This window comes from Stegostoma tigrinum, chromosome 21, assembly GCF_030684315.1.
Source record: "Stegostoma tigrinum isolate sSteTig4 chromosome 21, sSteTig4.hap1, whole genome shotgun sequence".
In the NCBI taxonomy this organism is placed as follows: Eukaryota; Metazoa; Chordata; class Chondrichthyes; order Orectolobiformes; family Stegostomatidae; genus Stegostoma; species Stegostoma tigrinum.
This window is the reverse complement of record NC_081374.1, coordinates 40,423,946-40,448,728: the sequence shown is the minus strand read 5'-3', so window position 1 is coordinate 40,448,728 and position 24,783 is coordinate 40,423,946. Positions and strand designations below refer to the sequence as shown.

Here is a 24,783-nt window from a genome sequence, read left to right as displayed (position 1 = left end):
CACGAAGGTTAATGAGGACAGGGCAGTAGATGTAGTCTGTATGGAATTCAGTAAGGCTTTTGATGAAGTTCGACATGGTAAGCTGTTCTGGAAGGTTAGATCATTTGAAATCCAGGGAGAGCTGGCAAATTGGGTACACAGTAGGCTTGATGGTAGGAAGCAGAGAGTAATAGTGGAAGGATGCTAGACGGACTGGAGACCTATGACTAGTGGTGTGCTTCAGGGATCGGTGCTGGGCCCATTGCTGTTTGTTAACTACATCAATAATTTGGATGACAATCTACAAGGCATGATTGGTAAGTTTGCGGATGATACTAAAATAGATGGAATCGTGGACAGTGAGGAAGGTTATCAGAAATTGCAACAAGATCTTGATGAGCTGGGGAAGTGGGATGAGAAATGGCAAATGGAGTTTCATATAGACAAGTGTGAGGTTTGAATTTGGAAAGTGAAATCAAGATAGGAGTTTCATGGTGAATGTTAGGGCCTTAAATATTGCAGAGAAACAAAATGTCTTGGAATTCAGGTGCACAGTTCTCTGAAAGTAGAGTCACAAGTAGACAGGGCAGTGAAGAAGGCTTTTGGCACACTGGCCTTCATCAGTCAGGGCATTGAGTACAGAAGTGAGGAAGTTGTGTTGCCATTATACAGGACATCAGTGAGGCTGCACTTGGAGTATTGTGTTCAGTTTTAGTCACCTTGGTGTAGAAAGAATGTTGTTATTAAACTGGAAAGAGTGCAGAAGAAAATTACAAGGATGTTGCCAGGATGCAAGGGACTGAGTTATAGGGAAAGGTTGGACAAGCTAGGACTTTATTCTTCACAGCATAGGAGATGGAGAGGGGATCTTGTAGTAGTTTATAAGATCATGAGAGGCGTGGATAGGGTGAATGCACTCAGTCTTTTCCCCTGGGTTGGGGGGAATCGAGGACTAGAGGGTAAGAGGGGAACGAATACATGGGAACCTGAGGGGCAATGTTTTTACACAGAGGGTGATACGTATATGGAAAGAGCTGCCTGTGGACGTGGTTGAAGCAGATACATTAACAACATTTAAAAGGCATTTGGATGAATACATGGATAGGAAAGGTTTAGAAGGATATGGGCCAAGTTCAGGGAAATAGGGTTAGCATGGACGGACATTATGGTTGGCAGAGACCAGTTTGGGTCGAAGGGCCTGTCTCCTTGCTGTAGGACTCAGACTCTATGACATGTTCAGGATAGGTCAGACGATGTGTGAAAACAGTTCCCATCTAAATGTGATGTTGCCTGTCAGCTTGAAAATCAGTGATTTCATATTGAGTAAATTGTACTAAGACTGAATTTGTTTCATTAGTTAATTATCAGTTCCCACACCCTGCAAATATGGAGAGATTGTGCTCTTTCGAAAGCAAAACTCTTCCTCAGTTTGCTGAACATGAACAATCCAATTAATCCTGATTTATTGCACTATTTCAGCAGATCAATTAACTGGTTACGTGGTAGGGATTAATCCACGATCCCTGTCTTCAGGGAGCACAGCATGAGAGATACAATGTTGAATTTCCATCTCCTGGCTTTAAGCATGGATTTCCAATGGGGCCACAAATATGGCTAGTACAATGGCTCAGTGACTCATACTCAGGGATCTGTGGTTTGATTCCACCCTTGGGAGTCTGTTTTTGTGGAGTTTGCACATACTCCCTGTGTCTGTGTAAATTTCTTCCCACAGTCCAAAGATGTGCAGGCTAGGTGGATTGACCATAGGAAATGCAGGGTTACAGGGATAGGTTGGGAGGTGGGTGTGGTGGTGGACCAGAGTGAGATGCTGTTTTGAGGTTCAGTGGACCTGATGAGCTAAATGTCCTGTTTCTATACTGTTACTCTATGATGAAATATTCACCTTCCCCCAACTTTATACAAAATTCCTAGACAGCCTTTCCTAAGTCAACAATATACATAGATTTGCTGATGTAACACCTGCTGTCTCACTCCAATTCATTATTTGTGAACGTCCTTACTCGGAAAAACAGTGCTACTGCTTGTATTATGTAGTTCGAGTGCAGAATCCCTGGAAAGTATATTACCATGAATATTCCATGATGTTGTTCTGACATTCATCATCCATCGCAGGGAAGACAAAATGGGCAATAGTTGCTCAGTGCGATCTTATTTCTTGTGTGAGCAAACACTGAACTGAATGACACTCAAGTGGATGAAACGGTGAAAAGAAGAATTTTCATTCATACAACACTTTTGATGTCCTGCTAGGAAAGCACATTAAGTAGTGTAATCACTATTGTAACCTAGAGAAAAACAGCAGCCAATTAGTATACTGCAAATTCCCAAATAATGGTAATCGAAAATGTGACCAGGTAATCTGCTTTCTCGTGGTATGAAAATAAACATCTGGAGATGCTCTAATGCTTCAGTCATGACAGTAAATGATAATTGTGCAAGTGAAATTATAATTGTTGCATCATTGTTAGCTGTAATTTCACCGATCAAGGCCCTTCACTCTAGAAATTCCTTTTGACACCTCTATGCTTCTTTCCTCCTTTAGGATACTTCTTAAAACATATGCCTTGTTAACCCATCCACTAATATCACTTTGTGTGTCAACGTCACGTCTTGTTTTATAATATTTTCATGAAGTATCTTGGAACGTTTCATTATAGAAGAGGTGCTATATAAATTTAAGTTAAATTTGTTATATTAGTGGATGGAGATGTAAGGATACAGTATCATTGGAATGAGTGAAGAAATCAGAAATGCTAGGACACATAGAGGTTTGAATTGCTTTGGACCAACGTACATACTGGATTGACTGCCTGGTGGGTAGGAACAGTGTTTAGCCCCAGGAGATGCACACATGGGCAGGAGCTGGAGTTCTAAGTAACGCTTCAGGTCACTTGAAGACTGGCAGCTTAGTTTTGAGCACTGGGAGATGAGCAGCCCTGTTCAACCATGACCCACAGGCAGTGCTAGAAGGAGCAGATCTTCAGACCTTACCCTGAGAGGGTTAGTGCTTTCTGCCTTGGATCTGCTGCCAGCATCCAGCAGGATATCCAACTGACCAATAGCTCGGCTTAAGGCGCACCAAATGAAGATGTTAACAGGCTGCAACTCATGTGTTAACGATGTTTGTTGCAGAGTCGTCAATTGTCTGATTTGGACTTTGGCATTTTTAAACACTGATTGTCGAATTAGGTTAATTCATGGCAGTTTCTATTTTTCTTCAATCTGGAACAGGTTTCTTCCATCGTCAGTGTCAATGAAGAACAGACTGTTATCTGTCTTTTCAGAAACAAAGCATTAATGATTCAGCCCTGCAGCCACACGCATCTCTGGAAACTATTCCACTTCAGTGATGTTGCAGTGTCTGCTCCAGTTCTTCCTCCAATTCTTGCTGAGGCTCACTGTGGTCAGGCTACTCTATCTCTGGTCCTTCCTCACACCGCCCCCCACAACAGCTCCATCCTACCTGCAGACAAAATCAAGGCCAATACTTTAGGTCAATGACCTGTGCTGTACAGTACCAAGACTTCCAAAAAGGCTCAAAAAAGCTCTTCACACTGAAAGCAGTGGGTCTCCAAGGTGAACATGGAGTTGGTAAGAGGTTTTCTGAGTGGAAGTAACAAGAATTATTCAGGAGATTGGTGGAGTATCTTAGGAATTGGTGAAAGGATAACTGTTCCATGTATTATGGACTCTGTCTGGCTTCAGAAATGCAATGGAAGTTAAACAGTTCATTGGTGATGCCCAGATGGAGGGTGGAAGACAGATTGAGACAAATGAAATAGCCAACAAGGCAGAACAACCTAAAAGATGGACAAAGCATTGTAGATTAAAGTCAACAGAGATAAGTGTATGGTTTACATATGACAAGAAAAGCTGTGGAAAGTTTTAATAAAGAGATTAAGCCCTCCTGAGGGGTTCTGGAGGCTGAAGAGTAATAAAACTATTTGGTATCTATTGTAAAGCAACAATTAAAGATGAGGAAACACTTGAGACTGGTGCAGTGAAATCCGTAAAATGGTCACTAGAGATACCAAAATTAGGCAAGTTATTAATACTTTGAAGGTCTCTCACCCAAGAGAAGCCTTTGCCAAAGCTGAAGAGGCCAACAAATAAAAGTAAACTCCAAGTGGAGATAAAACGCTGGGGGTAAATTCTGAGGCAGACCAGTGGCTTGGCTTTGATTGGAGCAAGTCTGCCTTTCATATTCTTGTCTTTCCAAAAGAACTCATCCACATGGGTTTACATTAGAGGTTTAGGGGGTCAGTCCTGTGCTTGCCCTCCCAACAAAGCTGAGCGTGAGGAGCCTTAAAGAACAAAACTGGAGCAGAATTTAAAACTTAAACCAGTCCCTGATTTCTTGATCCCCATTACTCTGTAAAAAGTACAGCCCATCGAATTGAGTTAATTTATCTCTTTAATACAGCATAATGTAGATTAGTTTTAAGGATTGAATCTTACGTTTTTTGGAGCAAGTCTAAGCTGTGTTGATTTTTTTTGGAATTGTCGCAATGAGGCCTAGTGAGTTTTGTCACCAACCTTACCACGCTCACCTCATTGATTACCCACCATTCCCTGTGGCATCTCTCATGTCCCATTTGTACCCGACCTTACCATACACATTCTCAGAACAATTTGGCACTCAGTGAATATTCCATAACTCCCCAGCATCTCTTGCATTCGCACCATCTATAAAACACGCTGTGCACCAAGGAAAAATGTTATTAGTCCAGAGATTCCCTCTCAACATGGTAGACTAACAGTAAACAGAGCTCTGCTTTGCAGGCAGGACTTGGGGCTCCTGTTGGATGGGTTGGTATAGAGATGGAACTTGTCATGGAATGTGCAATGGAGGCTACAACACCTGATCACGCTAGCCTGGTCCTAGGTTACCACCTGGGTCAAAGCAATTTGAACCATCTGGACCAATGCCCAGCACTGTAGGAAGAAGATCATTAGCCTTCACCAATTTGCCAGTGTAAGTGCCATCACCTTCTCTCCAGTAACTCACTCTATCCCCAAGCCCCACCAAGGCACATGCTCTACCACTCTTGCTACTGCCTGAAAATCTTCCCCATTCACTTTCACCTGTTGCCCCCAAACCCCTGACACCAATCACTCTGCATGCCCTCTGCGTTGCCTACTTACTCACTCAGGCACTTCTGTACCTGCACCCACACTACCAGATGCGCCATCCAGTCTAATCTCCCATAGAACCTGTCTCTCTCTCATTCCAGTGAAAAGCCGCCTAAGCAGCCTACAGTATGACAGAGTCAGGACAGGTGGTATTCTACTTGCCGTTTGGCTCTTCGTCCCTGATGAAGAGAGGATCCTGGCTCTGACCACCTCGAGCAGGGCTTAGTCTGGTATCACAGGTGACCCTTTATTCACTGTCCCGGCATCCCTGAGTGATGGCTCCCCTCCTGGACTTGACTGAGGCCTGTTGACTACTACGCCATCTTCCTGACTTTGTGCCTGCACTGAACAGCAAGGAAAGGCAACAGTACAGTGAGCCTGGTATCTCTAACTGAGAGGACAAAGCAAGGCAATGCAAGGCATGGGAGACGTGAGCAGAATGAGTGAGTGCTGTGAGAGCAAGCGAAAGTCCCAGAGATGCTGGGAGTGTTTCCCTGAGCACACAATGTCCTTGCTGCAGTGTCGCAATGGCAGTTACCCAGTGCACTTTGTGATACACACACTGTAATGCAAAAGGGGCTTGGAGGCAAATCAAAGTGGGTCCGTAGAAGCGGTGCTTTTGAATGTGGGTTAATGTGGCCGGTGCCGATGAAGCTTGCTTCAAGATCTTGGTGCCCATTGTCCAACAGGAGGGTTGTTCAGAGCAAGCGATGAGTTAAATGTGGCAGGGATCTCACATTGGTTTCCTTGTTGAGTTTTCCTGAAGTCGAATTTGTTCGGTGAGTTTTGTAAGGTGGGAGCAGGGAGATTAATAAAGTGGGTTGCGATGTTTACAAGGCATTTAACAAGTACCAATGACCAACACTTGACCAGCTCCTGCTGCCTGGTAAGAATCTCATCACACCACTTGTGAAAAGCATAGAATGGAGATAAAACAAAATAGATGGAGCGAGATGGTTTTAACATTGGGTTGGGCTCATTGCTGTTATTCTATCACATGTTGCTCAGACCCCTAAAAGTTCAAACATGGAAATAAACAAATGGTGTCTGGAAATCAGTATCTCAGCAGCACTGCAGCAAAGGGCTCTGTCAATTTCTTCTTCATCTTCTTCTGGAGATCACTTTTCAAAGGCAGGTCTGGTTGCAGAGTCACAAAGTAGGGAAACGTGATAGGTTACAAAACCACCCCAGCAGCAGTGGGAGCTGAATTCCATACTGTTGGCAGCAAGCTGATGCTGACTGCTCATCTAGCCCCCACGCAACTCTTAGTTGCTGAGGCAATGTACCACTGTGCTTGCCTGTTGAAAGCTTAAACCATGGATAGTGAGTCTCGAAATTCCAATGTTCTTCCCATCTCATGGCTGATCAGGAAGATCTTACACACTTGTCACTTGCCATTGATGGGTATTAGAAGGATTTGCAGATTGATGCTCAGTCTGTTTGGACACATCATGAATGCACCTTTCTTGGTCACAAACTGAGGAGTGAGAGTAGAACCTGGAGGTTCTGACTCAGAGACAATGGATGTCACCCACCCTGTAGTTATAATAAATAAGGAATCCAAATGAGTTATAAAAACCTAGAATCACGAGATCTAGTGGATAAGAGAGTAGAGAAACTCAACAAATTCAGAGTCTTCAATCTGAAAAGTGATCAACAATATCCTCGAGGAAACATAGACAATAGCAGTGTTTCCTTCTCTACCCCAGAGAGCAGTGGAAGCTCAATCATTGAGCAGAATCAAGGCAGAAATTAATAGGTTATGAAGAATATTGACATTAAAGGATGTGCAGATAGTGTGGGACATTGATATCAAGGAGATGATCAGCCATAGTTTATGATGATGGGGCAGACTTGATAGGCTGAATGGCCTATTCTGCTCCTATGTTCTATGTTTCTGTGTTCCTGTGATGCTGTCTACTTGTATCTTTAATCCTGCCTGAGCTCCTCTGCCACTGAAACTATTCTTAATCACACTTTATTAGTTTCACTAAACTAATCTGATGCTTTCCTTTGTGTTGCATTTGTTAAATCCATGTAGGGCTGGATAACATTTATAAAGAGATGAATTTCCCTGTGGCTGACAGAAATAACTAAAGGGCAAGACTTTTTAAGATTCTTACTATAACAAACACACTAATATGAATATAGATAAAACAGTAGTTGGCAGGCAATTAATTCACCAAAGGAGAAGAGGAATTTTTTTTTGTATTCACTAGGACAACTAGATCCTATCTTGTGGAGTACTTTTACATGACACTCTACTTTTGATAAAATAGCATCTTTACAGAAATAGATACATATTTCCTCCCAGCTTGCCAGCGTATGCTGCACCAGTTTGAAACTTTCAATGTCATTCACCAGTGTTCCTCACAGCCCAAGATTTTTCCCAAGCATTTCTGAAAACATTTACTTTATTGGTCATGCTTAATTAAATACAATGTCTCTTATCTTCACTCTCCTTCCTTTCCCATCACAGAGTAAAGAGGGTGCTTTAAAGGCACAGTGTTTAACAGCTGCTTTGGCAGCAGAACCCAGTAGAACTAACTCTGTTGAGTGAAAGGATATTTCACTAAAAGATTAGCAGATTTAACTTTGAGGCATGTGCTGCGAAAGAGTAGCCACTGGCTCTAAAATTCACCCATTTTTTGATTTTGGCTATTATTGGACTAAAGCAAACTCTGCAACCAATCATCTCTGGGTAAGATCTGAATTCTTTACAATTGTCAAATGAAGATGAATGAATCAGTCGCCTGTGAATTTCACCAAGATGTGAGAAGGAATAATAATGTGACTGCCACTTATTCAGCATTCTTTTGGAGGTCAGCCTACCCATTGATAATGCATGAATGTGATCGGACGCCTTCCTTTCCTAGATCCGTACGTCAAGGTGTCTTTGCTGTGCGAAGGTCGAAGGTTAAAAAAGAAGAAAACAACCATAAAGAAAAACACGTTAAATCCTACTTACAACGAGGCGATTATCTTTGACATTCCTCCAGAGAACATGGACCAGGTCAGCCTACTGATCTCAGTCATGGACTATGACCGGTGAGTAGAAGAACCCTAGTAAAACTCACTGACAAGCTAGACTGAAGATTTCACAGCCAACCAGCACACTATCAGGAGAAAACTTCCCTGTTTAAGCTTTGATTCTATAATATGTGACACAAGTGGAGAGCAGATGATGAATCTTAGAGTGAACTATTATTAAGATTTTTTATTATTATTATTATTATTATTATTATTATTATTATTATTATTATTAAGAACCACTATAAGCATTGTTAAACTTCCCTTATCTGCTAATATCAGGTATTGGGTGCCCCCCTACCCCCTGTTTACCTGAAGCAGAAGCAGATGCCATTGTAATCCTCTATTAGGCCCCTTCCCATCACTTTCGCACCCAAATTCTGCTGGTCACTCCTACTTTCTCTTCTAATTTCTCCCCCGTTCTTTCCAATTTTCTCTCCATCCTGATCAATCCTAGATCATGCTACACCCTCCTGCACCGGCCCACTAATGGTCCCCTGTGTCCTGCTTGCTGTTCTTTTCTGATCACCCAACTCGCTCCTGTTCAATTTTTCTGCATCCTACCAATATACCCCAGATCACCTCCACTCCTGGTCACATTCCATCTCTGAATTTCACCCCCCCAGTAACATTGCTGACCCCCAACCTGCCGACAGCTTGCTCCCTCCAGTCACCTCACTCACCTAATCGCCTACAAACTCCTCCTGTTATTATATGCTCTCCTGTAATTAAGCATAAATGGAGTTAATGTTCATGAATATTACAATTCAGACTATTCTGCCAATGTTAGTCACATCTTCCCACTGGTTTCTTACAACCTTCGATTTTGTCTTCTTCTCCTTTTCAAGTCATACATAAAATTCTCTTTTAAAAGTATAAGGAATGATAAACTTGTGACACGGCAAATCAGTGTGACAGACTGTCAAAGATGCAACATTAGCTCACAGGAGATGTTGTCTACTTCTGAAGTCAGTTAACATGCAATTTGCAGCTGTAAAAAGTTAATAAATGAAGGTTGTACCTTAATAGTATCAGCTGTAAAAATGAGCTCCTCCCTTATTCGTTGCTAGAAGGTAATTCAAAATTCACACAGCTTGTCCACCATCTGCACAGTGCCATGGAGATCAGTTCACATGGGTTTTCTTCTCCCCTTCAAATTTCCCACTTCCACTCTTGTAGCTATTAAGTCATGTTGTGTGCAGCCAAACAGGCAAATGCTGTAAAGCCAGATTGTGTGTACAAGAATATATGTCATAGTCATAGAGTCATACAGCACAGAAACAGACTCTTCGGTCATAACCCGAAACTAAACTAGTCCCGCCTGCCTACTCCTGGCCCATATCCCTCCAAACCTTTCCTGCTCATATACTTATCCAAATGTCTTTAAATGTTGTAATTGTACCAACATTCACCACTTCTTCTGGAAGTTCATTCCACAAGGGAACCTGCATCTGTGTAAAAAAAAAAGTTGCCCGTCATGTCTTTTTTAAATCTCTCTCCTTAAAAATGTGCCCCCTCGTCTTGAAATCCCCCATCCTAGGGAAAAAGTCAACTGCCATTAACTCTGTCTATCCCCCTCATTACTTTATAAACTCCTTTAAAGTCACCTCTCCACCTGCTACGCTCCAGTGAAAAAAAGTCCCAAACTATCCAAACTTTCTGTACTCAAATCTCCTGTACCCCAGCAATACGCTGAAAAATTTCCTCTGTACTTTCTCTGGCTCAATAACACCCTTCCTATAACTGGGCAACCAGAACTGGACGCAGTATTCCAGAAGAAGCCTCACCAACATCCTGTAGAAACTCAACATGACCCTCCCCTGATGCATGTGCATCCCAGTTTGATCAACTGGGTGGTGACCAGAAATAAGAACTCCAGGTGATTTTACACTTCTCTAACGCAGATGCACTGAGGTTAATTATAAGACCGCTACAGTTAATTTGTGTGAGATCAGTAAACTCCACACAAACTGGGGCTCAGTCTATGATCTCCACAGTCCAAGTTCACTTTGGACACTGAGTAACATGCAAGAGATTGGTTGGTTTCTCGTTGGCTTCAGTCCATTTCTGATACTTTGTACAGTGGAAGTCAAACAAAAGGAATATGTATTAACAAACGTTTCCTTCATTTCATGGTGACTAGTGTTGGCCATAATGAGATCATTGGAGTGTGTCGCGTGGGCATCAATGCTGAAGGTCTGGGGAGGGACCACTGGAATGAGATGCTGGCATACCCACGGAAACCAATTGCACACTGGCACCCCTTAGTAGAGGTAAGAGAACTTCATATTGCATTGTAATTGTTGTACAAAACATGTATCCCAATGATTCTGTATACTTCAGATGTAGTGTCATTTTCCTTTGTACACAATCTTGCAGTTGAATGCAAACAGGTTGTAACTAAAATACAGCAATAGAAATTAAAAATGTAGATGTTCTGTATGATTATATGTGCAATCAAGTGAATCCAATGATTGTTGCATCCAAAGGGGCTGATTTTGTGTGGGTTCTGAAGCAAAACCAGTATGTTTTCACAGTAAATGGATGAAATGTAATTGTTATTTTGACCCTTTGGGCAGGAATTTGCCAATTCCAAACGGCAGTGGAATATACAATGGGCAGCATGTTTGCTCTGCTAGATTGTTACTCAGCACCTGAAGGTGAAAACTACCTCTGCTGATTTCCACAGTAACACTATCCCTCTATAAAGTCTGAATCCCTTCTAAGCTCCCACATATGGGAGTCTCTTTGAGTGCAATGTCCTCACCTCCAGACAGGTTACGACACAAACATAATGGTCTATGGGCTTTCCTTTTCTCACTTAACAATCAAATTTTCATCCCATCATAACTTTTCTCCATCCCTTGCTTTCAATCATACTATTGTTGTCAGTGCTGCACCATACTTTCCTCTCCTTTGTACTTCCAAGGCACTCATCCTACATCCTATAGCTTGTAATGTTTACATTCTGCCAGTCCGTCATTTGTGACTTGCACCCCTTAATTCTTGAGCCTTCAAAACTTGGAAGCTATCTCTAAATCTTGTCTTTTCAGTGCAACGTCATCCGATTTCATTCTCCCTTCTTTTACTTCCAACTTTGTTCTCCAACTATCAAAATCTGGATCCTTTACCCAAATTCCTCAGAAAATGTTGTACCGAAAAATCAACGATGAAAAGTTGTACGACTTGTTCCGCTCTGAAACATGAGCTAACTTGTAAAGAGAGGTATGCTGCACAAAAGCAGAAGGTTATAGAAAATCTTTATAAGGTGCTCGTCTGGCCTCAGCTGAAGTACTGTTACTGTCCTGGATACTGCATTTCACAGAATTATTGATTATGACAGTATAGAAGGCCCATTGGCACATTGTGTCTGCATTGGCTATAATAACTAGTGCCAATCTCCTGCCATTTCCCCATATTCCTGTACACTATTTCTATCCAAATAATCATCTAATTAAACTCTTGAATGCACCACATTTCCAGGCAGACCATTTTATGCACCAACTACTCACTGTGTGAAAATGTTTTCTCTCACAGCACCTTTGCTTTGTTTTCATGTTGCTGTAAATCTGTTCCCTCTCCTCCTTGTTTCTTCCACAACCTGGGTAAGGTCTCATCCTATCTGCTGTATCCTGCTTGCTCATGATTTTTGAAAACCTCAGTCAGACCTCCTACTCCAGAGAGAACACTCCCAGTTTCTTCAATCTACTTTAATGCACAGGCTTTAGAGAGGGAGCAAAAAAAATTTAATTGTTAAGGATTGTTTCCAGGGATGGTGGTCTTGAGTTATGTCGATCGATTAGAATGGCTGGGTTTCAAGGTTGAAATGTCATTTGATGGAGATGATCAAAATCATTTTGGGTCAAGACAGAGTAGAGAGGGAAGTGCTGCTGTCATTAGTGGAACAGTCAAGGGCTGAGACACAATGGCCTATTGGTATTATTACCAGGCTATGAATCCCAAAACTCAGCTAATGTTCATGGGGACCTGAGTTCAAATCCTGCCATGGAAAATTGTGGAATTTGAACTCAAAAATTAATCTGGAATTAAGAGTTTTTATGGACGACCATGAAACAATTGTTGATTGTTGGGAAAATCCATCCTTTAGGGAAGGAAATCTACCATCTTTACCTGGTCTGGCTCACATGTCACTCCAGACCACAGCAATGTGGTTGACTCTTAACAGCCATCTGGGCAATTAGGAATGGACAATAAATACTGGCCGAGGCAGGCACGACCACATCCCACATGTGAAGAAAACAAAAGCCAGGAGACATCGATCCTCGGTGGGTGGCTAAGAAAGCAACATGAGGGAAAGTGTTTCTTTAATGCTCAAGTGGTTTGGATTGGAAATGCACTGCCTGAGAATGTGGTTAAGGCAATTTCAATTGAGGCTGTCATCAAAGATTGAATCATCAGCCAAAGCGAAAATATTACTGTGGATATCTGGAGAATGGGTGTTTGGCACTTGGGATTAGCTGTGTCCCCTTTGCAGTTAGCTGCCATGGATGTGAGAGTTGTGTCATTCCATGATTTTATGGTATGTTATGAAGGGAGTGACTGGGATATGAATTCCGGTCGCCAGCCTGATCCACATCTGATATTAGATCGTGGCCGCAGAGTTTCATTTGCCTGTGAAGTCCCAATCAATTCCCTGGATTCCATTCCTGATTAGAAGAATGTGGGGAACAGGAAATGAGAGGACAAAGCTAGCAATGTGGGAGTCTTCCAAGGTGCAAAAATTCAAAACACATAAGCTAATATACAGATTGCATCAAGGATCTCTTATGATACATGGCAGTACCCCATCTCTAGACCAGAAGGTCTGATTCAAGTCTGAACTGGCCATGAAGATATGTCATGGCATGTCTGAAATGGCTGATTAAAATTGATTTTACTTTGCATCTGAGTAAATATGAATTAGCATCAGGATTTTAAACACGTCAAGGAATACACAATATATCCATTACTTGAATTAAGTGTCCACTTCTTCATTTTCCAAAAAAAATTAAAACCCTGTAAATAATCCAGTATAGAATTAGAGGAAATTGGAGCAAGCTTAAGTGTAATGGATTTAAGATAGACATCAGAAGAAAGTTGCCTAACATGACAGGTTATCAGGTTTTGGAGTATATGTCTTAAACTAGTGATTGGGACAAAATTCAGGTCCACATTTAATAACAGGTTTGAGACACCATTGAAATAAGTGAGAGAGTAAAGAGATTTGGAAACAGTGAGCACATGAAATGAGTTCCATTATTTGGCGGCTGCTGAACAGCAAGCTTACAGGTTAGATGTGTTATGATTTCTAAGTAAATTGAGACACCAGTGTTTTTGAGCCATAGTTTTGCTTTATATTTATGTTTGATTTTCTTTGTATCAAATTTTATTTCCAAATGTTTATGGCATAGTTCTATTTATAATATTTTCTTTTCTTTTATGGCTAACCCCAAAACTATGAATAATGAATCATAAGACCATATTGAGCTTGATCCTGATAACCTGAGAGTAAAAGTACACATGATGTGACTTGATGAGAAATTTCTTTGTATGGTCTTCCAACTAATTACTTTAATGAGATGAAACAAACACTTAATTAAACAGTAAATGTTTCAGACTTGAATTCATCACTGAGTGACATGACTGTCTATGAGGTTCAATAATACCTAAAAACCTTGTTTAAACCAAAGAAATGAAAATTACTTCAGATGATGACGTGTCAAGTGAATCCGTCATGCATTACTGTCTTTAATTTGGTTCTGATCTCAATGCCTAAGCCAGAAAATGTTTTACCTTTTCCCTGCCTTTTAGTGTTGAGTGAAGGTATTTACTCTTCAAAACATGTTTATTCCTTGGGCATCTTTAAAAAAGATAACAAGAAAGTGAAAGGTGTGGGAGAGGTAAACGTAACACTTTTACAAACAAAAATCTCAATTCCAGGCTAAAACACCCATGTTCCTCCTGTTTCTCCTTGTAACTCAGTCCTGCTACACCAGCTTTCAGGTGTGTGGCTCTTGAGTGAACTATCTCTTTCTTGGATGTCTCATACCAGTTTCAGTTCCCTAAACTGGACACAGTAGCCTGGGATTATCAGCTTCAATTGTATATAGTCCCAATAACATAGGAACATAGGAACAGGGTAGGCTATTTATTCTACAAGTATGGCTGATTTCTGATCTAACTCCACATATGCACTGTTAATTCATGTCCCTTAATACCTTTAGATAACAAAAATCTCAATCTCAGATTTTAAATTTACCTTTGATTTAGTCTTGAGCACTGATGAGGCATGAGGAGTTCCAAACTTGCACCACTCTTTCTGTGTGGTATTTTTTTACCTAATCTCATTCCTAAGGGAAATGGCTCTAGGTTTTTATTTTATGAGCCCTAGCCGTAGACTCCCCAACCAACAGAAATTAGGTTGCTGTTTGTACTGTGTCCGTTCCCCTTACTGTTTTGAAAACTCCAATAAAATCATCACTTAACATTCATTCAAGGGAATTTGGATTGTATAATCTCCCCTCATTGCTTAATCCTTGGATCCCAGGTTTCATACCTACTCAGCACTCTCTCCAATACCAATAGATACTTGCTAAGTTATATTGCCCAGGCCTGATCTCAATGCGTGTGGTCTATCCAGGGCTTTGCATCACTGAAACATAATTCTACCCTGCTGAATTACAGTCCACTTGTACAAAGGTCAATCATACACTAATCCTTCTGACTTGCTTTTAACGCCTTGCCTCTTATTAGCCTCTACTGCTTCCAGCTTTAAACTTTTGGAAAGTAATTGGAGATTGTTCCAAAAGTCTCCCACTTGGCTACACCAAAATCAATTTGTCACTATGATTCTTCTAAGTATCAATCTATTTATTCATAGATTAATCATTGATTATCTCTGAATAATGTTACATGTCTATTTACAAAGCTGCTTATATTGATGGTATCATCAGACCCAGGCATGTGGCTTTAAATGCCATCAGCTAATCTTTATTAAATAAAGTGGCTAGTTGAGACACCAAAGCAGATTTTTGTTTATCAGCATAATTCACATTCCTGTTACCCTCTGTAATCTGCACAACTAATCGCCCAAACCTAAAGTAATTTATCTTAAATTTCCTGACCTTCAAAGTTAGCCAAAACAATTTCCTGATGGAATTTATCAGTGCTTTTCTGGAAGTCTAAATCAGTGGCCATGCAATGTCATTCTCTGATTTTCTTTAGCCATCTCTTCAAAACATTCAATTGGATTCATCAGTCCTGACCTACTCTTGATGAATTCATGCTAGTTCTATCTGACCAGCTGCGAATAGTTATGATGTCCAATCATTCCTTCTTTGGTTGTCAATTCTAGTTATTTGCCAACAACAATTGTGGATTATTATGTCCATTTTTTAATTAGCTTTCCTCTTTCATTCTTCCAATTTTCCAAAATAAAACAATGGCTCCTTAATCAAAAGATGCTGTAACGCTTCCAGCTGCTTTCTTCAAGATCCTGGATGAAAACCATAAGGCCATGGGGATTTGGCCTTTTTTGGTGCTATTATTTTCTTTTACCTTTAATTTTGCTTGCATTACAGTGGCTCAGCGGCTAGATCTGCTGGCTCACAGCACTAGGGACATAGGTTCAATTCCACCTTTGGGCAACTCTCAATGTGAAATTTGTACTTTGTCTGCATGATTTTCCTCCCACAGTCTAGGATGTGCAGATTAGGTGGATTGCCCATGCAGTTTCTTCACTATAGATCATTGTAGAATTGTCACATCCCTCAGGGGTGACTCAACTTCTATCCTTCATGTTGTATCGGATACAATTACCAAATGTTTTCACAAAATCATTGTCTGCAGTGCACCAGTGCCCACCGACTACATTGCCATTATCAGGTCACTCCACAAGTTCTCTAAAACATGACCACAGTGATCAGTACTTGAAAGTGCTTCCACCAGTATAAATGTTTCCTGATTGGCAGAAAACAACATTTGATGCTTGAGGCACATTTTCACTAGCAAGGCAGGATGCTGTTAGGAGTTAGGAAACCTGCAACAAGGCAATCGCATTCCTAACTAAATGGCCCTGGAATGCACAATTTTTACTGCAGGAATTGGGGTGGGAGGGAATTGAATTGGATCCAGACACCATTCCAAGGTTGCCATGGAGACAGATTAATGCTGAGGAAGACTGCTTAAAAGACCCAGCTCAGTTTTCTGGGAATTTTGTCAGAGTTGTACTAAAATTAGTTAGGCTCTTCAGCTCCACACCCTCACAACTCCTTCATTCACTCACCCATTTCTCCTGCCCTGCTACATGCCCAATCCCCCAGCACGTACTATCAACAGTACCAATTAGCCACATAACAATGGTAAGCCTTGAAATGCTTATGACAAAACTACTCCCATTTTTATATAACTTTCACAAACTTATAAAAGTATCAATCAGGCACTGTCACTCAAAGTTTTAGTCATAGAATCTTTATGCCACATCCTATCTCTTAATAAACATATGAAAACAAACATATCACTCTGAGGTTTTGGAGTAGATTGGTAGTTCGGGTTGAGGTATTGAGGTTGGTTGGCTTGCCGAGCTGGTTTGTTGTTCCGTAGATGTGTCACACATTGAACTCGGCCCCGTATACATTCCATTATGGAAGAAATCCAGAAGTGAGGCAATCCATCGCAATGGATCCCAGAGTTTAAAAACTGGGCGGGAAAACTCACCGACGCTTCATCAGGGGCTGCACTGAAGATGTTACCAAGCACGGTGATGAAACGTCTGTGGAACAGCAAAACAGCTCGGCGAGCCAACCAACCTCAAAACATATCATTACTGGAGTGCAGCTATGTAATTGTTAAGAGGCCCCCTGAAGAATCTGATATCTGGTCATCTGTTTCTATTGATGAAGTTCCAGGTGGTCCCATTATGAATGCTTGGCTGAGTTCCAACATTCACAAAGTGATTAGCTCAGCATAAGCTTGCGTAGGCAGACTGAAGTGGAATGTTACATTTGCTTTACATCATTATATGGTTATAAGGAGTTATTCTATCTATGATTTTCCTTTCATTATTTGTTTTACTTTGAGTAAGAGATACAAAATCTTGTAAAGCTTCTGATTTTAAAAGTGAGAGTGGCAGTGTCTGATCAACATTTTTGTGAGATTGTAGGATCAACTGTTACTTTTTAGAAAAGATTTCAAAATAGGTGTCATTTTAGGCTCATTAATAGGCTCTTGTGGCACAGTGTTCATCTCAGACAGTCATAGACTGATAAAGCACCTTTCAGTCCAGCCATTCTGACCTTTATCCCAAACAAAACTAGTCCCACCTGCCACCGGACCCCCTATCCCGTTTCCTATTCACTTATTTATTCAAATGTCTTTTAAATGTTGTAATTGCACCCATATTCACCACTTCCTCTGAAAGGTAATTCTACACACAAACTACTCTCATTGCAAGAACGTTGCCCCTCATGTCTTTTCTAAATCTTTCTCCTCTCACCTTAATATGCCCCTGGTCTTGAAATCCCTCACCCTAGGGAAAAGACATCTGCCATTCACCTTATCTATCCCCCTCATGATTTTAATAAACCTCTAAAAGAGGCCTCAACCTCCTACACTCTAGTGAAGAAAGTCCCTGCCCATCCAGCCTGTTATTATAACTCAAACCCTCTATTCAGGGCAACGTCATGGCAAATATTTGCTGAACCCGCTCCAGCTTAATAATATGCTTCCTATAACAGGGCAACCAGAATTAGGTACAGTACTCCAGAAGAAGCCTCACTAGTGTCCAGCACAAATTCAGTGTGACATCCCAACCCCTATACTCAAAGGTCTGAGCAATGAAGGCAAGCATGCTAAACACTGCTTAACAACCCTGTCTTTATGTGACTCAAATTTCAAAGAATTATATACCTGAGCCCCTAGGTCTCTTAGTTCTACAACACCAGCCAAGTCCCTACTTTGAATTGTATAAGTCCTGCCCTTGTTTGTTTTACCAAAATGCAATACCTCACATTTATCCAAATTAAACTCCAATCCCCACCCCTCAGCCTATTGACACAATGGATCAAGATTTCTTTGTAATCCCAGATAACCTTCTTCACTGCCCACTACACCAATAATTTTGGTGTGATGTGTTAATTTACTAACGATGCCTTCTATATTCACATCTAAATCATTCATGTAATAACAAACAAAAGTGGACCCAGCACCGATCCCTGTGTCACCACAGAGCCAGGAGATCTAACCAACCTACTTCAGAGATGTATAATGACATCTTTGAATGGGCTGTTTCAGAAATACCTATGGCTGATTGGTTTTGTATGTGGTAATTTATTTCATCATCAGACATGGTAGGAACATGTGAGCCATGGAAGATGTATGGAAAAGTCATGGAGGTAGAATGAAGGTATGGTGCAGCCTGGGGATGTGATAGTACATGGGTAAGAGCTTTTAAATTGCCTTTCAAAAAGATCTAGAATCCAGACAATGGTTCGCATCTCTTCTTTGGGTTTATAAGCCATTAGGCTTAGCGAAACTGGCGTATCTCCACATCATTCAAGGGAATGGGTGTGCACTACAGTTTGCTATGGCCAGGAATGAGGGCAGTAATCTCAGTATCAAGTCCCGTCCACCATTTTTATTGGCCTCCAGAATCAGTGCGATTCCGCAAATATGATCATCTTTCATGCCATCCCCGTGTGTTCAGCCATAATTTATTTTGTACACTCCTCTGAGACTCAATCACTCTCCTCACTGTATGGTTGCCTCTCTGCTGGAGAGATGAGGATGATTAATAGTTTAGAGCAGTTTTAGTTAATGGTAAGTCTGCAATAGAGAAACAAGGTGCTTTTGCTGGCCAACCTCTCACTTGTTGCTGTTGACACCTGGGAGGGTAATAAGATTTGACAAACCACACATTGTCTGTTTCTCTTGCAGTCAATAGATCCAATATCATTAGCTGTTAGTGTTTTCACATCTTTATGTTCTACATTTAGTGTGTGGTGATGGAGGTTACCTGAAGCTGATTAATAATCTGTCAGGCCACGATGCAAGCAGAGGTTTTTGTGCTTGTAATCTACATTTACATCAAGTAATAGTCCTGCTGAATGGGAAAGTCCACGACCTACATCAGAACCACAATTCCCACTCGATGTCATCCCAGAAGCTGGAGTCAGAGTTCTGGTCTGTGCTCCTCAGTACCAGAAACCCACACCTTCAGCCTCATCACCTTTTAACACTTGCACTCATTCCTGGGCTCCCTTCAAGGTGATTAATGATGACAAAGTGACATGTATCCTGCTGGAGCTACAGAGCATTAACGTGATGAATGTGGTTAAACCAACCCGCATCTGGTGCCAACCTCACATCTCCCCATATCCCACTGCTCCCACTTGCCTGTCCAAGAATAGCCAGTTGCCCTCCTCATGTAAAGTGGGAAGTCAAAGGTTGAGGGTGACAATTTATTACTGTTCTTTGAAAGGTATTCTGGGTCCTTTTCCTCTTAAAGATTATGGTGGATAATGTGAAGCCCCTTTCTCACATGGAATGTAAGTCAGATGCTAGATGTTGAGGGGTGATGACAAGTGCAGGGCATGAAGAACTACATATCCTGAGGCTTTTAATGCTTCCACTTTGTCTTAGGCGGTGGGTGAAGGCACACTTGCGGGGGAAGGAAGCGGTTGTGAAGGGTATAGTGGTACCTCCTCCACATTTCTGGTAAGTGGTAGGTGGTGTTCAGTACCGTGACGGCAAGAGGGTGGGGAAAGGAAAAGCCTGTTGGTGAGAATGCAGTGTTGGACTGTCCTCTTGTATCTTTGTTGTCTTGGGGTCATCAAACTTCCTCTGGCACTGTATTATAATGTAAGGGTTTATGTGGATGGCACTGACCATGAGGACATTCACTTCCTGCTGTGCCTGGCGTCTTTCCCTCTGCTCCAGATGTTTTCCCAGAGTATTTCTGCACAATGTTGCACAAACCTGGTCGATATGCGAAGAGCTTACTCCCAAATGTTTTAATTTCCGGTCTATTCCTTTAAGTGATTGCAGCCAGTCAAATGCTGTGCAGATGCTAAATGTCCTGACTCATTGGAGCTGATCTCTGAATATGTGGTGCAGTCAATGGTGAGGAGCTGCTGCTCTCACTTAAATGAGCTTGGCACCAGACATAAAGCCAGTTGATGCCGATGTCTGAAAGTCCTACTTCAAACACCGCTGTCAGGGAACAAAGTAAATTGGAGAACCCAGGCCGACATTTGTTTGCATTCCTCTTATACAGTGCCAGGCCACTGTACAGAGACCGTCCCCATTTTTTTAAAACAAATGCAAACTTGTACCTGTGATTGGTTATTGCCATCTTTGTTCTCTGGAATGTAACATTTCGGGGCTTTTCTTTGTTCCCCCAGTCACATCCAGCCACCGTGTGAGGGTTAAAAGGGGGCACATGTTTTCATTGATTACTTGGCTGTGGTTCTTGGTGAGAGAGTGTTTCTCAATATAGAAATATATGATAAATATGCCAAAAGTTAAGCCAATACTTGTCCATTATTGTTGTGAAACGTGTTGTCTCGTCTTTGAACGTTTCACATCGTTGTTGTATTCTTACAAATGTCTGTCCTTGAATAAGTGATAAATATCCTTTAGTAAAATATTGGAAAAATGATGCAATAGTCTTCAGCTCCCTCCACAAATTATAATCCTTCATCATTGATTCTGTCTCCCAGTGTGGGGACATTGGACCAGATTGTTTGTATCCTCACAATCCTGTCCAACCCTCAGCTGCATTTCTAACCTCATATCTTCGCCATCGCAAAGACAAGATACTTCCTTTTCCTTCATGCCATAATCCATCTAAAGTAGCACCCTTGAAATTATCATCATCATTTAGGCTCGCTTGCTACACTGCTGTCCTTGCCAGTGACCAGCCCCAATTCCAAAAGGCTCAAGTTATAGCCAGACTCTGCTGCCCCTTGCCAAACTTGTACTGAATACTGCCTTCCCATCACCTCATCATCTTTGGGAAGGAGCACTCTGGGCCCTTCAGTACCTCAAAATTAAGATTCTTGTTCTTTTCTTCCAGCTTTCCTCAGCTTCAGGCCTATTGTTTCATGATTTTTTCAAATCCTGCATCTATCATCTCCGGAGTCTCTGCTGATCTGACTTCACCCCTATAAATCTCCTTCACTTCTAGGCCTCACTTTCTGCCACTGCCTCTCAAAATATTGCCACCTTACTCTCCTGCAGTCAACCCCTCCTACTATCTCCATTTTCCATAGCCCTTATTGCTACCTTGAGCCTTATTTTGTTTTAAAGCCATTGAAGAAATGAAAACTGGTGTTCGATGAAACAGTAACCCAAAGATTTTCTCCCTTCTTTTTAGTGGCAAGGACGTGCAGCCAGCTTTGACAGCCAAGGATCCTGTCCATCTCCTAAACCTCCGGCAACGCCATGATTCCCAGTGTAAAGAGGTTCTGTGGATCCTTCATGTGTTTTGAACATAATGTAAAGTCAGTCTCTTTCCTCACAGGAAAACTATATTAAGCTCTGAAAAAATGGACACAAGTATGAGGATAGCTTGTCCTTGCCTGGACAGTAAGCAAATCCGAAAATTGGGTGATTTTCAGACGTTTATGCAAGAAGGAGACAGGAGTGTTGTTCTGGAGCCATAGCTGTAAATAAGAGGGAGGCACAAGGGAACATTGTGTTCTGCACTAGGGAGAGAGATGGAGACCAAATGTTTTCAGCGACGTGCAAAATTTGTATAATCTGTATGAGCAGCTGAAACCCACACTTAGGTTTGAGTCATGTGCCTCAAAAAATAATGATTCTCTTTGTGTTAAAATTTCCATTACTTGTGTTTTCTTTGACATGCTGTCAATATAATTTCAGTTCCATAAAAGACCAAACTATACATTTACCATAGATCAAACTTTGCAATAGTTCAGCAACCTCAGGCTATCAAAATATTAGGCAACTAACTTTACAATGTTTTTATTGTGTAGAAAGCATTATTGATGTATAAACTTTAATTTTAACCTGGCAAAAGCATGCTTAAAAGGTGATGTTTAACTTGTAGTACATCAAAGAAACATAGAAGACTCTTGGCTTTAGGTTATTATGTAATTTGCTGAACTGTTAAGATTAATGAATGGTTGGGGTCCTATGAGTTAACAAATTTATGATTTTCTAGGCAACAACACAGATAATGAATCAGCGTTTTATATGGATCTCACCTCCAATGCTCCGTCCCCCATTCCCTATCAAGCTGGAATGTAATCCTGGGTTCTGTTCAATGTGTTGAGACTTGACTGAAGGAGGGTTTTGATTGGTTAAAGTCTAGGCTTGAACTCCAAAATATCCAGCCATTGGAGATAAAGTCTCAAATCCTAATGGTTAAGTTCAGTACTGTTCCAGTACAGAGAACCCGGAGACATTTATTGCTCTGTCACTGTGGTTTGAGCCTAGCTCTAGAACTCCAGATTAAAAGTGTTTTTTTAGTCACCCTTTATTTACACCATGGAGTCTTCTGGACGCTGACTCAGCTCTCTCAGAGCCCGCTCTGAGTCAACAGGATATCTGTTTATATCTGTCAGCCAGGGCTCCCTGGTTGGACCAGAATAACAGCCCCAATCAAGGAACTGATATTCTATGACATCCACCTGGCTGACCTCATTATAAATCACTACATCCCTCCCCCTCTCAGTCTGAGGACATAGGCTAGTTCTATTTTTTGCAGCTCCTACTGAGACGTTTTGGCACAGGTCAGCATCCTCCAACTCTGCCTCAGATGCGGGCAGCATGTAATACACAGTAGCGTGCCTCTTGTGTCTGTAGCGTCTATGAGAAATTCATTCTCCTCTTCAGGCAGCAAAGGTGTTAAGCTGGTGACGTCTCCCTTGTCCATCTCAGGAATCTTCAATGCTTGACGGACAGTGACAACCCGCAAGTTTCTGCTCAGTTGGAAAGGCTGTCGAGGAGCCTGGCATGTTTTGCTCCAGCAATGTTTGCAAGTTCACAGCTGTCATACGGTCCATGTGCTTGTTCATGCCAGTTGCACCTTTTCAAACTTTATACGTCACTGGAACTCAGCTCACGTCAACCTTGCCTCTCACCCATCATTCCCATGGTTCCTACACCAAATTTCTTCCTCTGAACTAGACTGTCTTTTGCTTTGTGGAATCTTACACGCATGCGCGTGTGCACACACACACATGCGCACACACACATATGCAAACACGCACGCATACACGCATATGCACATACATATATACACACACATATGCACATGCGCACACACACATACACGCACACACATGCACGCGTGTGCACACGCATATGCACATGCACACACATGTGCATATGTGTGCGCGCGTGCACACACATATGCAAACACACGCGCACGTATATACACACATATGCACACGCACACGCGCACACACACATACACGCACGCACACGCACACTTCTGAGAAGAGCCAATTTAACCAGGTGGGCAATCTTCACACCATTAGCAACCTTGCTTAAGTCATTGAGTTGTCCCTGTAGTGGCATGAGGGCTGTTCCTGTAATCAAACAAGAACCAGGACAATTTGGTGTCATGTTTTTGAGACAGTTTGTAATTCGGGTCGTGGATTCAGTTGTAGGCTTCCTCATCGAACCGGTGTGTTTGATTGCAGAAGCTTTGCCACCCTGCTTGGTAACATCGTCAGTGCCCCTCTGGTGAAGTGTGGGTGTTCTGTCCCACTTGTTATTTATATGTCTTGGTTTGCTGGGGTGGTTGGCATCACTTCCAGTTCTGTTTTTCAGTGGCTTGTATATCGGGTCCAGTTCAATATGTTTGTTGATGTAATTCCGGTTGGAATGCCAGGCCTCAGGAGTTCCCCAGCATGTCTGTATTTGGCTTGCGCTATTATGGATGTGTTATCCCAGTCGAATTTGTATCCTTCTTTACCCATGTATACTGAGACCAGTCAGAACTTGTCATGTTTCTTTGGCACTAATTGGTGTTTGTGTATCCTTATTGTCAGTTTTCTTCCAGCCTGGCCTATGTAATGTTTCTCACAGCGTTCACATGGTATTTTGTATGTTATGTTACGTTTATTGATTGTGTGTATGGGGTCCTTTACATTCATCAGTAGATGCAGTAGGGTAGTTATTGGGTTGTGGACTACCCTGGTGCCTCAGGCTCTGAGTATTCTTATGGTCGTCTCTGATATGTCCCTGTATGGTAGGGTGACTAGTGTGTCAGGCTGTGTTGTGTCGGCTTGTTGTGGTCGGTAGTGGAGGTAACAGTGCATCGTACTTTTTGGGTATCCATTCCTTTTAAAAGCTCCATGTAGGTGCTCCTGTGCTGCTTTGTGCAGTTCCAGGTTGCTGCAGTGTGTTGTGGTTGGTTTGAATGATGTCCTGATGGAGTTCTGTTTATGGGTGTTGGGGTAGTTGCTGATGTAATTAAGGATCTGGTCTGTATGGGTGGTCTTTCTGTATATGCTGTTCTGGAGTTCCCCATTATTCTTACATTCTACCGTTAAGTCTAGGAAGGGTAGTCTGTTATTGTTCTCAATTTTTTTGAGAGTTTTATTCTGGTGAGGATGTTGTTTATGTGTTGGTGGGTTTCTTTTAGTCTTG

The 24,783-nt window shown here is 41.7% G+C and overlaps 1 protein-coding gene across 1 annotated transcript in view; it reads left to right on the top strand.

Moving 5' to 3' along the window:
* The window catches only part of LOC125462695 (synaptotagmin-6-like), a 275,426-nt gene extending 251,693 nt beyond the window's left edge, over positions 1–23,733 (top strand). The window contains exons 5-8 of the mRNA XM_059653266.1: positions 8,010–8,181; positions 10,307–10,436; positions 19,801–19,875; positions 21,536–23,733. Of these exons, the coding sequence (XP_059509249.1) occupies positions 8,010–8,181; positions 10,307–10,436; positions 19,801–19,875; positions 21,536–21,607 (449 nt within the window). The 3' untranslated portion in view covers positions 21,608–23,733. The remainder of the gene's footprint in view (positions 1–8,009; positions 8,182–10,306; positions 10,437–19,800; positions 19,876–21,535) is intronic.
* Positions 23,734–24,783: the final 1,050 nt, after the last annotated feature.